Source organism: Diceros bicornis, chromosome 13 (assembly GCF_020826845.1).
Source record: "Diceros bicornis minor isolate mBicDic1 chromosome 13, mDicBic1.mat.cur, whole genome shotgun sequence".
NCBI lineage: Eukaryota > Metazoa > Chordata > Mammalia > Perissodactyla > Rhinocerotidae > Diceros > Diceros bicornis.
In genome coordinates this window covers 4,448,884-4,463,168 of record NC_080752.1, presented here as the reverse complement: position 1 = coordinate 4,463,168, position 14,285 = coordinate 4,448,884, and the positions used below count along the sequence as shown (strand labels likewise).

At 46.8% G+C, this 14,285-nt stretch overlaps 1 protein-coding gene across 1 annotated transcript in view; it reads left to right on the top strand.

Moving 5' to 3' along the window:
- The window catches only part of HIVEP3 (HIVEP zinc finger 3), a 503,450-nt gene that overhangs the window by 440,709 nt on the left and 48,456 nt on the right, over positions 1-14,285 (top strand). Inside the window, exon 6 of the mRNA XM_058552079.1 lies at positions 2,608-2,753. Within this exon, the coding sequence (XP_058408062.1) occupies positions 2,608-2,753 (146 nt within the window). The remainder of the gene's footprint in view (positions 1-2,607; positions 2,754-14,285) is intronic.

Here is a 14,285-nt window from a genome sequence, read left to right as displayed (position 1 = left end):
TAAACGAGATTTCCACTTTGGCCATAAACATCATGACTGATTTGCTCTCCAGTGTCTCTTACTGGCCATGGCTACTCCCAAGATGCTGTCGTAATTACCTTCATCCTTATAACTCCTTGTGCACCTACTGTGTGCCAGGTACTGTGCTAAACTTTACTTTTATCCTCACAACCACCTTGAAATATAGGGTACTATATCGCTGTTTTATGGATGAAGAGACCAAAGCACAGAGAAGTTAGGTAACTTGCCCAAGGCTGCACAGTAAATGGCAGAGCCTGGATTCAAAACTGCTTCTCACTCAGAGCCCATTTGGATGATGTGGACTGCCTTCCTCTTTTAATACTGAACACTAAAAGGTCATTTAGGAAAAAAGGAAGAGTTAATTTGGCTTAATTGGGTTTAGCAATTATTTGTTTAAAATGCTGTTTTCCTAAAATGAGCTGAAATCTGCAAACTTTTTCTTGGAATATTCCATTTGATTCACTGGCATGTTTTCTACCAGAAGTGCACCAGTCTGGTGCATTAATGTAACTGCATGGTCCACTGCTTGATGCCTTGCTACAATTACATCTGTCTCTGGTCTCTGCATATCTCCAGTGATGGAGAGCTCACCACCTCTTGGTACAGCCCAACCCATGTTTGGACAGAGCTTTAAGAAAATTCTTTTTTATACTGTGCTGACATTTGTCATCCTATAGCTTTCATTCTCTTTAAAACTCTTCCTAACCATCTTCATGCAAGTCTAGGCCACCCCATCAGGTTTGAGTTTGGTCACAGATATTTTTTGCCATGCGTAAGCCATGGAGAAACCCAAGCTATACAGGAATTCACTTTGCAGCCACGTTCTGTTCCCTGGGTTTCTCCTTCCTTTTTTCTCCTGGTGGATCATTTTGACAACCACATGCACTATTGCAGAGAGATTAAGAATGAGGACTCCAGTGCCAGGGGGTCCAGATTTGAATCCCTCTACATCACTAGCTGTGTGACCTTGGGCCAGTAACTTAACCTCTTTGTGCTTTGGTTTCCTCATTTGTAAAATAGAAATAATAATAACACTTAGCTCATAGGACTGTGGAGATGTGTAAATGAGTTACAGTATCAAAGTGTGTTTAGAACAGTGCTTGGCACATTGGCACTCAATGACTGTTTTTACCTATAGTTATTCATACTATTGTCATTAAAAGTCAAAGTGGATCCCTGGTCCGCCTGCTCAGTTCCAGCAGTGTTTCCTGGTGGAGTGGCTCATTGCCACCAAAACCAGCCTCCTCCAGCTTGGCCCAGACGTCACAGCTGGTTGTGACAGAGAAGTCATGCATCAGCCTGGGCGAGGCCCCGTGGTCACTCCACAGATGACCCAGATGGCAGGCCAAGATGGGAGTGAAAACAGCGTGCTCTGGAAATCCATGCGTATTGCTCAAAATCAGCTGCCTTCTGCAAAGCAATGGTCCATACCCTCACTTGGTTTTCACTCCGCATCTCCAATTCTGAAGAGATCATTTGCAGGTCACTAAGCCATAGAAGTTGGTCCTGGAAAGAATCTTCAAGATGGTCTAAATCCTCTCAGACTCTGAGGACCAGAGAGGTGAAGTAATCCACCAAAGGGTGGCTCAGTATGCAGTGGCCTATGTGTTGCTAGAACTCAGATTCCCTGATTCCCAACTGGCTACCTTTCTGCTCAGCCCCAATCTGTTCTGGTAGCAGGCAGATGTGGTGGCTTGCACAGGGGACTCAGTTCTTAGATTGTCCCAGCACCAGGAGACACAGTTGTTTGTCCTGCTGGCGGTAAACAGTGCAGTTTCTCATGACCGTAATGACACTGACATGAAGTAGGATGAGAATCTCATTCCCAACACTGCTGGCCCCGGCCCCCAGCTGCTCCCTGTTCAAGGGTGTGCCCACCCCCTGCTGCCCTCAGGGGGTGTAGAGGACATGTTCTCCTCATTGAGCCAGAGCTCACCACGGAGGCCCATCGCTCTGTAAACAGAATGGTTCCCTTAGAGCCTGCACCCACCCCGCAGGGGCATGCGCATCAGTGGGCTGGCACAGCCTCTCTGTGCCTAGCTCTGGGGGACTCTAGGTCAAGACCTCAGGAGACCTGCCCTCTGCTCCCAGCAATGCCCTTCTTGACTTGCTGGAGGACCTTGACTCCCTGATCTGTAACAGAGAATTGGACAAGTTCATCTCCAAAGGTGGAGTCCTCATTTATTTGTTCAGCATTCCTTAGGTGCCCTCTCTGAGGCAGGCCCTGTTTTGGGTGCTGGTGTGACCGAGGATACCCAGATAAGGACCTGTCCCCAGAAGCTCCTAGACTAGTGTAAAAGAAGCAGCAAACACAGCTCTCGTATGAGGGCCTGGTCTTCCAGTGAGAAAGACCTGGTCAGAGTCCCAGTTTGACACCCTATGACTTCGTGGCCTTGAATAAGAGACTTCATCTCTCTGGGGATCAGTTTCCTTCTTTCTGTGAAATGGGGCTAATAGCACCTCTTCACGGGGTACAGTGAAGATTAAGTGAGTCATGATTAAGTATACGTGTGCAATGCCATCGAGGGCAGCATTCTCTTATTACCATTTAACCGGCAATGATTTTGTCATTCTGCGGTGGGCCAGGTTCACCTCCCTTCGCTGGTTTCCCCGGAAGGCCAGAAAGACATAGCTAGAGTGGAGAAGGAAGAAGAGAAGCGAGGGAAGCCGGAGGAGGACGCTCCTGCCTCCAAGAGAGGGGAGCCGGCGAGGATCAAGATCTTTGAAGGAGGGTAAGAATCACGTTGGGTTGGCCACGTTTGCTTCTTGCGCCCTGCCAGCGGGCTGGGGATGGTGCTGTCTGTGTTCAGAGGCAGTGAAGTCTCAACCGCAGGGCCATGTCCACAGGTGCCCTGGGGTTCCGGCTATGCCTTCCAGCAGGCGACACCTTTGTGGGACTCCAGGCCACCTCTGTTTAAGAATGCCTGGCTCCTTGGTGGGGGACGTGGGACGCTGGGTATGTGCTGAGGACTGGAGCCGTCTGGGTCTTTCTCCAGCCCATCTTTCCTCAGATGCTGGCTGGGTTTCTAGTCCCTGCATTGGGTTGATAGCGAGTCTCCCAAGTCCTGTCCGGCCTGCCATTTACCTTGGTGTATGTTTGCAAAAAGCCACCTCCATCCTGCCTAAGCAGCCACCTTGGCATGCCTGGCGTCCCACGGGGAACCCGGGCTCAGCTGACTGGGCTGTTTGCAGGGCTGATGGCGCACTGCTTGCACCAGCTGTCTACACTGGTCTCCATTCTGACTGTCCGGGGTCCAGGACTCATTGGTTGGTAAATATTTAGAATATCACCCCTGGTTTTCTACCTTTGGTGCTTGTCTTTGGAAACCTGATGATCTGAGCATCTCAGAACTCACAACGGTGGGGCCCTTTGGGCTCCAGAAGGGGGCCTGGTTTCAGACTTGCTCTGTGGAAGTTGCGTGCGAGCTGTGTTCTATGTGACCACTTGTTTGCTCCCTGGGATGTGGTGTCTGTAAGCAGGTCCCGTGATGTCTGTCCCAGGGTCCTGTGTCTGTGTCCCCAGTTTTATCCATGCAGCCCTTGTCCTACCCAGTCCTGAAGGATGATAGCATGGAGGAAAACCTACCTGCCACAGAGGACAATCCCCACGAGCTCCAGCCACCCCGGGATGTCACTGGGGGCCTGTGATTCTCCAGCCCCTGCAGGTGCCTGGCTCCCAGGGTCAAAGTGGGAGGTGCCGGATTCCTCTGCGAAGCTGGGGAGAACAGAGACTGCCGAGCTCCCCAAGGCCACTGGTGGGTGGCACTGACCAGCAGGGGCTCTCAGGAGAGGGGCTGTTTGGAAACAAAACTTGGGGAGTTGGGTTGTCACAGTGATGGGGAGGGGTCAGGGATGGCAAACATCCTGCCGTGGTGGGGACACCTCTCCCCAGAGGAGAAGCATCCTGCCCAGAGTTCCAGTGGTGACTCCCCTGAGAAACACTAAACCAAAGGTTTTCCAAAATACTAACCCTCTTGCCATATGTGAGACTGACCAGTTTCCTCGCCTGCTATTTGGTTAGAGCGCCCTCGTGTGTCTCTGTTCTCATATCATTGAGTCCTTTAAAGGCCACGTAAGACTTCATCCAAGGATTGCGCATCTGGTCACAGCGACTTGCCTTCTTGCCTCTTGCATCAAGGACTGTCTGTGGGGCCCTAGGGAGCTGCTGAGTCTTCACTGCTGTGCCTGAAGAGGTTTGATTCGGATGTCCAAGAGGCATCCGCCTCCAGAATGGAGATCTGGCTCCCGGAGGAGGCTCCTTGCTGTTCTCGTGCCCCTGGGGAGCATGAGCTCCGGAAGGGCAGCTGCCGGGAGCCTGTCTCCATCCCAGTCGGTTCGTAGCTCCAGCTGCCTGCTGGAGTCTCTGCCACTTGGTCTGCCCTCGGCTGAAAGGGAAAGGGCACACCTGAGTCCCCTCCTCCTCTTCCAACAGCTCGGTCATCAGTTCCCATTCCTCCCCCACCCCACCCTCCCATCCGGACTGTCACTTCGTCCTACCTGCTCTTGTTTCAGAATCGCCTGCCCAAGGTCCCTCATCCTTGCCCCAGAGCCGCTGTCCCCTTTACCTCTGTTCCACTCAGACCACCACTTCACCACCCCAGCTCTGTTTCCTCGTCCGTAAAAGGGAATGATTACGTACTTTGTGGATTGTCAGAGGATCCTGTGCAGCCCCGTTTGTAAGGCCCGATGTTCATGGTAGTGACCAATGGGCATTGGAGTACCTTATCACTACTGTAGCCATCTCTTTTATCTCCCTCCAGGGTAATCTCACCCTGTTCTGTTGGCTGTGAAAAATACCACCCTCACTCACTCTGTCACGTCCAATTTGAGCACTTTGGGGGGTCGTGTAGTGTTACCGATCAGATCCTCTTCTCCCACAGCCCAGCTGTCCGATCTGGGACCCTGCTGTGCCTCCCACCTCCACTTCTGGGCACCCCTCTACATTCATGGTTCTCTTGGGGCTGGTGTCATCCCCCAGGAGTGTTGGGAAATGTGGGAGTGAGTGTGTTTTTGGTTGTCACATACCTGGGGGCACCTCTGGCGTTTCATGGATGGGGCCAGGGATGTAACCATCCATATGACCAACCACAGAACCACTAGTCCCACCCAAAAAAGCCAAGGGTGCCCCCACCAGAGACACTGAATATATCCTTTGGGCACACCCATCTGAGGTCACCAAGGTTTTGCCTGAGACTCATTTCTTCCTTTTTTCTTTCTATTTTTTTTTTTTTTTGGTTTCATAATAGTTTATAACATTGTGAGATTCCAGTTGTACATTATTATTTGTCAGTCACCATATAAATGCACCCCTTCACACCTTGTGCCCACCACCCAACTCCCTTACCCCTGGTAACCATCAAACTGTTCTCTCTGTCCGTGTGTTGGTTTATATTCCACATATGAGAGAGGTCATACAGTGTTTGTCTTTCTCTCTCTGGCTTATTTCATTTAACATAATACCCTCCAGGTCCATCCATGTTGTTGGAAATGGGATGATTTTGTCTTTTTTATAGCTGAGTAGTATTCCATTGCATACATATACCACATCTTCTTTATCCAATCATCTGTTGATGGACACTTGGGTTGCTTCCACGTCTTGGCTATAGTGAATAATGCTGCAATGAACATAGGGGTGTGTAAGCCTCTTTGGATTGTTGATTTCAGGTTCTTTGGATAGATTCCCAGTAGTAGGATAGCTGGATCATAAGGTATTTCTATTTTTAATTTTTTGAGGAATCTCTGTACTGTTTTCCATAGAGGCTGTGCCACTTTGCATTCCCACCAGCAGTGAATGAGGGTTCCCTTTTCTCCACATCCTCTCCAACATTTGTTATTATTTGTCTTGGTGATTATAGCCATTCTCACGGGTATAACGTGATATCTTAGTGTTGTTTTGATTTGCATTTCCCTGATGATTAGTGACGCTGAACATCTTTTCATGTGCCTATTGGCCATCTGTATATCTTCCTTGGAAAGATGTCTGTTCATATCCTCTGCCCATTTTTTGATTGGGTGATTTGTTTTTTTGTTGTTCAGATGTGTGAGTTCTTTATATATTATGGAGATTAACCCCTTGTTGGATATATGGTTTGCAAATATTTTCTCCCAGCTGGTGGATTGTCTTTTCATTTTGATCCTGGTTTCCTTTGCCTTGCAGAAGCTCTTTAGTCTGATGAAGTCCCACTTGTTTATTTTTTCTTTTGTTTCCCTTGTCCAAGTAGACCTGGAATTCGAGAAGATTCCTTTATGACCAATGACAAATAGTGTACTGCCTACATTTTCTTCCAGGAGTTTTATAGTTTCAGGTCTCACCTTCAGGTCTTTGATCCATTTTGAGTTAATTTTTGTGTATGGCAAAAGCAGATGGTCTATTTTGATTCTTTTGCAAGTGGCTGTCCAGTTTTCCCAGCACCATTTATTGAAGAGACTTTCCTTTCTCCATTGTACGTTCTTTGCTCTTTTGTCGAAGATTAGCTGCCCGTAGATGTGAGGTTTTATTTCTAGGGTTTCAATTCTGTTCCATTGATCTGTGTGTCTGTTTTTGTACCAGTACCATGCTGTTTTGATTACTATCGCTTTGTAGTATGTTTTGAAGTCAGGGATACCTCCAGCTTTGTTCTTTTTTCTCAGGATTGCTTTGGTTATTCAGGATCTTTTGTTGCCCCATATGAATTTTAGGATTCTTTGTTCTGTTTCTGAGAAGAATGTCATTGGGATTCTGATTGGGACTGCATTGAATCTGTAGGTTGCTTTAGGTAGTATGGACATTTTAATTATGTTTATTCTTCCAATCCATGTACGTGGGATATCTTTCCATTTCTTTATGTCATCATTTATTTCTTTCAATAATGTCTTATAGTTTTCATTATATAGGTCTTTCACCTCCTTGGTTAAATTTATTCCCAGATACTTTATTCTTTTTGTTGCGATTGTAAATGGGATTGTATCCTTGAGTCCTCTTTCTGTTAGTTCATCGTAAGAGTATAGAAATGCAACTGATTTTTGTAAGTTGATTTTGTATCCTGCAACTTTGCTGTAGTTGTTGATTATTTCTAATAGTTTTCTAATGGATTCTTTAGGGTTTTCTATATATAACATCATGTCACTGCAAACAGCGAGAATTTCACTTCTTCATTGCCTATGTGGATTCCTTTTATTCCTTTTTCATGCCTAATTACTCTGGCCAGAGCTTCCAACACTATGTTGAATAACAGTGGCGAGAGTGGCCACCCTTGTCTTGTTCCTGTTCTCAGAGGAATGGCTTTCAGTTTTTCCCCGTCGCATATGATGTTGGCTGTGGGTTTGTCATATATGGCCTTTTTCATGTTGAGGTACTTTCCTTCTATACCCATTTTCTTGTGAGTTCTTATCATAAATGGATGTTGGATCTTATCAAATTCTTTCTCTGCATCTATTGAGATCATCATGTGGCTTTTATTCCTCGTTTTGTAAATGTGGTGTATCACATTGATTCATTTGTGGATGTTGAACCATCCCTGTGTCCTTGGTATAAATCCCACTTGATCGTGGTGTATGATCTTTCTAATATATTGCTGTATTCAGTTTGCCAATATTTAGTTGAGGATGTTTGCGTCTATATTCATCAACAATATTGGCCTGTGATTTTCCTTCTTTGTATTGTCCTTGTCTGGCTTTGGTATCAGGATGATGTTGGCCTCATAGAATGTTTTAGGAAGTGTTCCATCTTCCTATATTTTTTGGAATAGTGTGAGAAGGATGGATATTAAATCTTCTTTGAATGTTTGGTAAAATTCACCAGAGAAGCCATCTGGTCCTGGACTTTTATTTTTGGGGAGTTTTTGATTACTGTTTCAATATCTTTACTTGTGATTGGTCTATTCAGGTTCTCTATTTCTTCTTGATTCAGTTTTGCGAGGTTGTATGAGTCTAAGAATTTATCCATTTCTTCTAGATTGTCCAATTTGTTGGAATATAGTTTTTCATAGTATTCTCTTATAATCCTTTGTATTTCTGTGGTATCTGTTGTAATTTCTCCTCTTTCAGTTCTAATTTTATTTATTTGAGCCTTCTCTCTTTTTTTCTTGGTGAGTGTGGCTAAAAGGTTTATCAATTTTGTTTATCTTCTCAAAGAACCAGCTTTTTGTTTCATTGATCCTTTCTACTGTTATTTTGGTTTTAATTTCATTTATTTCTGCTCTAATTTTTATTATTTCCCTCCTTCTGCTGCCTTTGGGCTTTGTTTGTTCTTCTTTTTCTAATTCTGTTAGGTGTAGTTTAAGATTGCTTATTTGGGATTTTTCTTGTTTGTTAAGGTGGGCCTGTATTGCTATAAATTTCCCTCTCAGGACTGCTTTTGCTGCATCCCATATGAGTTGGTATGGTGTATTTTCATTTTCATTTGTTGCCAGATATTCTTTGATTTCTCCTTTAATTTCTTCAATGATCCGTTGGTTGTTCAGTAGCATGTTGTTTAGTCTCCACATCTTTGTCACTTTGCCAGTTTTTTTCTCGTAGTTGATTTCTAGTTTCATAGCATTATGGTCTGAAAAGATGCTTGTTATGATTTCAATCTTCTTAAATTTATAGAGGTTTGCCTTGTTTCCCAGTGTATGGTCTATCCTTGAGAATGTTCCATGCGCACTTGAGAAGAATGTGTAATCTGTTCTTTTTGTATTGAGTGCTCTATATATATCTATTAAGTCCATCTGGTCTAGTTTTTCATTTAAGTCCACTATTTCCTTATGGACTTTCTGTCTAGGTGATCTATCCATTGATGTAAATGGGGTGTTAAGGTCCTCTCCTATTATTGTGTTGCTGTTGATATCTCCTTTTAGGTTTGTTAAGACTTGCTTTATGTACTTTGGTGCTCCTGTGTTGGGTGCACATATATTTATAAATGTTATGTCTTCCTGGTGGAGTGCCCTTTTATCATTCTATATCGCCCCTCTTTGTCTCTCATTACCTGTTTTATCTTGAAGTCTGCTTTGTCTGATATAAGCATGGTGGTGACACCTGCTTTCTTTTGTTTGCTGTTAGCTTGTAGTATCGTCTTCCGTCCCTTCACTCTGAGCCTGTGTTTGTCTTTAGAGCTGAGATGTGTTTCCTGGAGGCAGCAAATTGTTGGGTCTTGTTTTTTAATCCATCCTGACACTCTGTGTCTTTTGATTGGGGAATTCAATCCATTTACATTTAGAGTGATTATTGATATATGAGGGCTTAATGCTGCCATTTTATCTCTTGTTTTTCAGTTGTTATGTATTTCCCTTGTTTCTTGTCCCATGTATTTTGGACTGCTAATTCAGTTTGGTGGCTCTCTATCATGGTTTTCTCAGTTTTCTCTTTATTTTTCATTTGTGTCTTTGTTCTGATTTTTTGTTTAGTGGTTACCGTGCGGTTTGTATAAAAGATCTCGTAGATGAAATAGTCCATTCCCTGACAGCCTCTTCTTCCCTTAGTCCAAGCAGGTTTCATCCCTTTCCTCTTCCTCTTCTAAGTTGTTGTCACAACTTATTCCGTTATGTGTTGTGAATTTGTGGTTAAAATGAAGTGATAATATTTATTTTCGATGTTTTCCTTTATCTTTAGATTTATCTTTAGACTTATAATTAAGTGTTTGCTGAGCTGCTCTGATGGAGAGCTGCAGGTTCTGATGTTGTCTGCCTCTTTGTCTGCTTGCTCAAGGCTCTGTAAACCCTTTCTTTCTTTTTTTCTCTGGTCTGAGGGCTTTCTTCATCAAATCTTGTAGGTGGGAGGGTCTTGTGGCAATGAAATCCCTCAGCTTTTGTTTATCTGGGAAGTTTTTATTTCTCCATCATATCTGAAGGATACTTTCACTGGATATAGTATTCTTGGCTGAAAGTTTTTGTCTTTCAAAATTTTGAATATATCATTCCACTCTCTCCTAGCCTGTAAGGTTTCTGCTGAAAAATACACTCAAAGCCTGACAGGGCTTCCTTTATAGGTTATTCTCTTCTGCCTTGCTGCCCTTAATATTTTTTCTTTATCGTTGACTTTTGCCAGCTTTACTAATATATGCCTTGGAGAAGGTCTTTTTACGTTGATGTAATTAGGAGTCCTGTTGGCTTCTTTTACATGCAATTCCAGCTCCGTCTCCAGGTTTGGGAAATTCTCAGTTATTATTTCTTTGAACAAGCTCTCTGCTCCTTTTTCCCTCTCTTCTCCCTCTGGAATACCTATACCTATGTTGCATTTCCTAATTGAGTCAGATATTTCTCGGAGAATTTCTTCATTTCTTTTTAGTCTAAGTTCTCTCTCCTCCATCTAAAGCACTTCTGTGTTCCTAGCCTCCAGATTGCTAATTCTGTCCTCCATGTTATCAGCCCTGTTGTTTAAGGACTCCAGATTTTTCTTTATCTCATCCATTGTGTTTTTCATCTCTAACAATCCTGTTTGTTTTTCTTTATAGTTTTGATCTCTTTTGTGAAGAATTCCCTCTGTTCAGTAATTTGATTCCTGATTTCATTGAACTGTCTTTCAGAATTCTCTTGTAGCTCATTGAGTTTTCTTATGATGGCTGTCTTGAATTCTTTGTCATTTAGATGGTAGATTTCCATGCCTTCAGCATTGGTTTCTGGGTGTTTGTCTCTTTCCTTCTGGTCTGGAGTATTAATACATTTCTTTATGCCATTTGCTGGAGTGGATCTGTGCCAGCGCCTGGTGATGGTTTCTGGATGCAGGTTCTGCCTGCTGCTGCTTCGGGGAGGGGCAGGAGCTGTGTAATCTGAGCCCGCTGCTGCGATCCCAGTCAGCTGTGCCTGTCCAAGCCTGGGTCACTCCTTGGGATCGCAGTGGCCCTGTGGGGTCTCCCACCGAATGGGAAAGTAGTCACGTGGGGGGCTCAGGGCCACTGCCGCCTGCTCCCACAGACTCCGGGGGTTGTTCCCTGCTTCTGGGCCGCAGCGGTACTATGGGTGTTCACAGCAGCCAGGAGCTTGTTTGCCTGGACTGGGATCTCAGCCGCCCTCTGCTCCTAGGTCGCACCAGCTGTTGTGCTTGGTGGGCGGGACTTCCCCTCCAGGATCTAGCCAAAGCCACTCCCTGGGACTGAGTGGGATTGTGGATTCTCCCACCAGACGAGAGTGTGGTCACACAGGGACTTGGGGCCACTCCCACCCGCTCTCACAGTCCCACCGAGACACACTTCCCCTCTTTGGGGCCGCAGCGGTACTATGGGTGTTCACAGCAGCCAGGAGCTTGTTCACCTGGACTAGGATCTCAGCGGCCCTCTGCTCCTAGGTCGCAGCAGCCATTGTGCTTGGTGGGCGGGACTTCCCCTCTGGGACCAAGCCAAAGCCACTCCCTGGGACTGTGGTGGGGTTGTGGTTTCTCCCACTAGATGAAAGAGTGATCACAGGGGGGCTCAAGGCCACTGCTGCCCGCTCTCACAGTCCCGCTGAGACATGCTTCCCCTCTTAGGGGCCGCAGCGGTACCATGGGTATTCACAGCAGCTGGCAGCTTGCTCGCCTGAGCGGCAGCTCAGCCACCCTCTACTCCTGGGTAGCACCAACCTTTGTGCTTGGCAGGAGGGGCTTTCCCACTGGGCCCAAGTCTGTGCTGCTCTCTGTGGGCTGCGTGGCCCTGAGGGCTCCCCCACTAGATGGGGAAGTGATCACATGGAAGGCTCAGGGCTGCCGCCACCTGTTTCCACAGTTGTACTGAGGCACGCTCCCACCCTGGGGACCACAGTGATGCTGTGATCGCTCCAGCTGGGAAAGTAGTCACACACGTGCACTGGGCTGCCTGGGGTCCAGAGGGTGCTCACCTATCTCTACCACCTCCTCGGGGTGGGGGTAGTCCATCCAACTTCAGAGATACAGCTGCTCGGGTCTCTCAGGCATCCTGGTGTGCTGTGTGGGTATCCTTCACCAATAGATGAATGTCCTTTTAGTTGTGGTTCTAAGGGAGAGGGACACAGGGAACAGCTCACTCTGCCATGTTGCTGACGTCACTCCTCTCTTTTTCTTTTTTTTTTTTTTTAACACAGCAAGCCTTTATATTTCACTCCAGTGTGTGTTTGACAAGGGTCTGCGATGGGGTTCTGTTCCTAGGAGACACTAAGAGATCTAGGCCGACAGAGACCGAGAGAGAAAGAAGGGAAAAATGGTGAATTATGCACTGGCTCTTAAAGCTTCCACCCAGAACCTTCTGCTTCCATTTCGTTACCCAGAACAAGCCACATGGCCTCACCTACCTCTGAGAGAGTGGGGAAGTGCAATCCTACCATGTGCATGGGAGAACCAGGGATATTTGGTGGACAGTACTGACTACTCCAGTGGGTCTAACATACACCTGCAACTTGTTATTTTTTACTCAACAATGTTTTTGTGGTGTGTCCGTGTTGATCCATCTACATCTAATTCACAACAATGAGTCAAGGAGCAAGTCACAGAGAGTAGATACTGTGTGAGTCTACCCTTCGTGCATCCTTTTATCACTAGTCACGCTACTCTCTTACTGTCCTTACTCTCCTTCTTGACTTCCAACCTAGCAGTCGATCAATTAATCAATCCATCAAGGAGGACTATGTATTCAGTGCCTTGTAGGTGCTCTGTACCAGAAGATACCATAAGCCAAGGGGATAGACTGTGGTTCTGTCCTCACAGCACTTGGGGACTGGTTCAGGTGGCAGCACAAGGCCCAGTGCTGAGGTGTGGACTGCCAATGTGGAGATGCTCACAGCAGGCAGGGACCCCTGGGGCTGGAGTAGCCAGAAGGGCTTCCTGGAGGAGGTGAGGCTAGGCCTGGAAGGCTGGATGAGACTGGGACACGTGGGGAGGAAAGGTAGATTGGTCAGCAGTCAGGGTGTAATGGCATCTCATGTACCTGGTCAGTCAGACTGATTTCTTATGGCCTCGAATGTTCTCCCTTGTCGACTTCATCCCTCTCCTTGGCTTCAAATCTCGTCACTGTGCCAAGGACACTAAAGCTGGGTCTCCAGCTGGGACCTTACTCGTGAACTCTAGGCCCTTGCTTCTGATGCCTCCTGGGCACCTTTGCCTGGGAGACCTAGGGCTCCTCAAACTAAGCACATGCGAGCCAGTCCCTCCACTTGCCACCAACAGCATCTCCTTCCACACCCAGATCTCAGATGGTGCACCCAGCTCATCACACTCAAAACCTAAGTGTCATCTTGGACGCCTTCTTCTGCTCTGGTCCTTCCCTTTCCAATTAGTCCCCAAATGCTGGTGTCCACACAAAGTGGTCCGTGACTGAGGTGTGGCCTTTCTTCATTCCCTGTGCCACGGCTCTGGTCTCGCTCTCTCTAGGCCCCCACTGGTGCCATTGAGTGTCCTTGATTATGGTTCTGCCTGTGTCACACCTCTGCTCCAGAGCCTTGCGTGGCTGCCTTACCTACCGGATCCAGTTAAAATTCTGGATCTTCTTGGGCCACCCACAGCCTGACCTGCCCCTGCTGGGCTTTGCCCATTGCCAAGTCCAACCAACCTTTAAAGGGCAGTACTCAACCCTCTACTCTAGATAACCTCTCGGATGCCTCCATACTCCCTAGTTCTTTGTGTTGCTTCTGGAATAGCACTGGTTTTGCAGTCCACTCATGTCTACCCCCAGGTCCCTTCCTGACTTGGGCCCTAGGGCCAGGCTTTGCACACACGATGCATCAATCCCTATGTATTGTGTTAACTTCCTGGCACGTGGCCCCCTTTCTGCATTCCCCATCACCTCCACACTGAACAAAGCCTGCATTTTCCAGTCTGGGAGTGCCCATCAGGAATGTGTTGGCTCTCTCACTCAGCACCTATGCGTTTTCCTTGGTGGTTTTAGAAGGGCTGCTTTGTTAAAGAATGTTGTTTTCACACATACAAAGTTACATTGTTCACTGAGGGTAATGCTGACATTGTCCTAACTCAAGTTCGCTTGTTGCAGGGAAAGCTAGGAGCTCAGCCCAGAGGGCTGGTGTGGAAAAGGAAGAGACGGCAATTGATAGGAGCTGCTCATCTGCTGCAAGTGGTTATCCAAGCCCAGTTGGGAAGGCAGGGGGTCACTGCTTAGGTCTCAAGGGGATGATGAGCTCAGATGGAGAGAGCCAGGGAGGCCAGGCCCAGCTGGAGTAGGGGGTACTCAGAAAGGTGGCCATGGGCAGGGGGCAGGAGGTGGGTTGAATTTAGAAGGGCAGCCCATCCTCAACTTGTCTCTGGAATACAGGGCAGGGGAACAGAAGCCCAGCCGTGTGCTAGGCCAATGAGGGTGGGGTCGGGTGACTCACAGGCATGGGGTTGCACAGGGCTGGCCCTAGCCCTTCAGG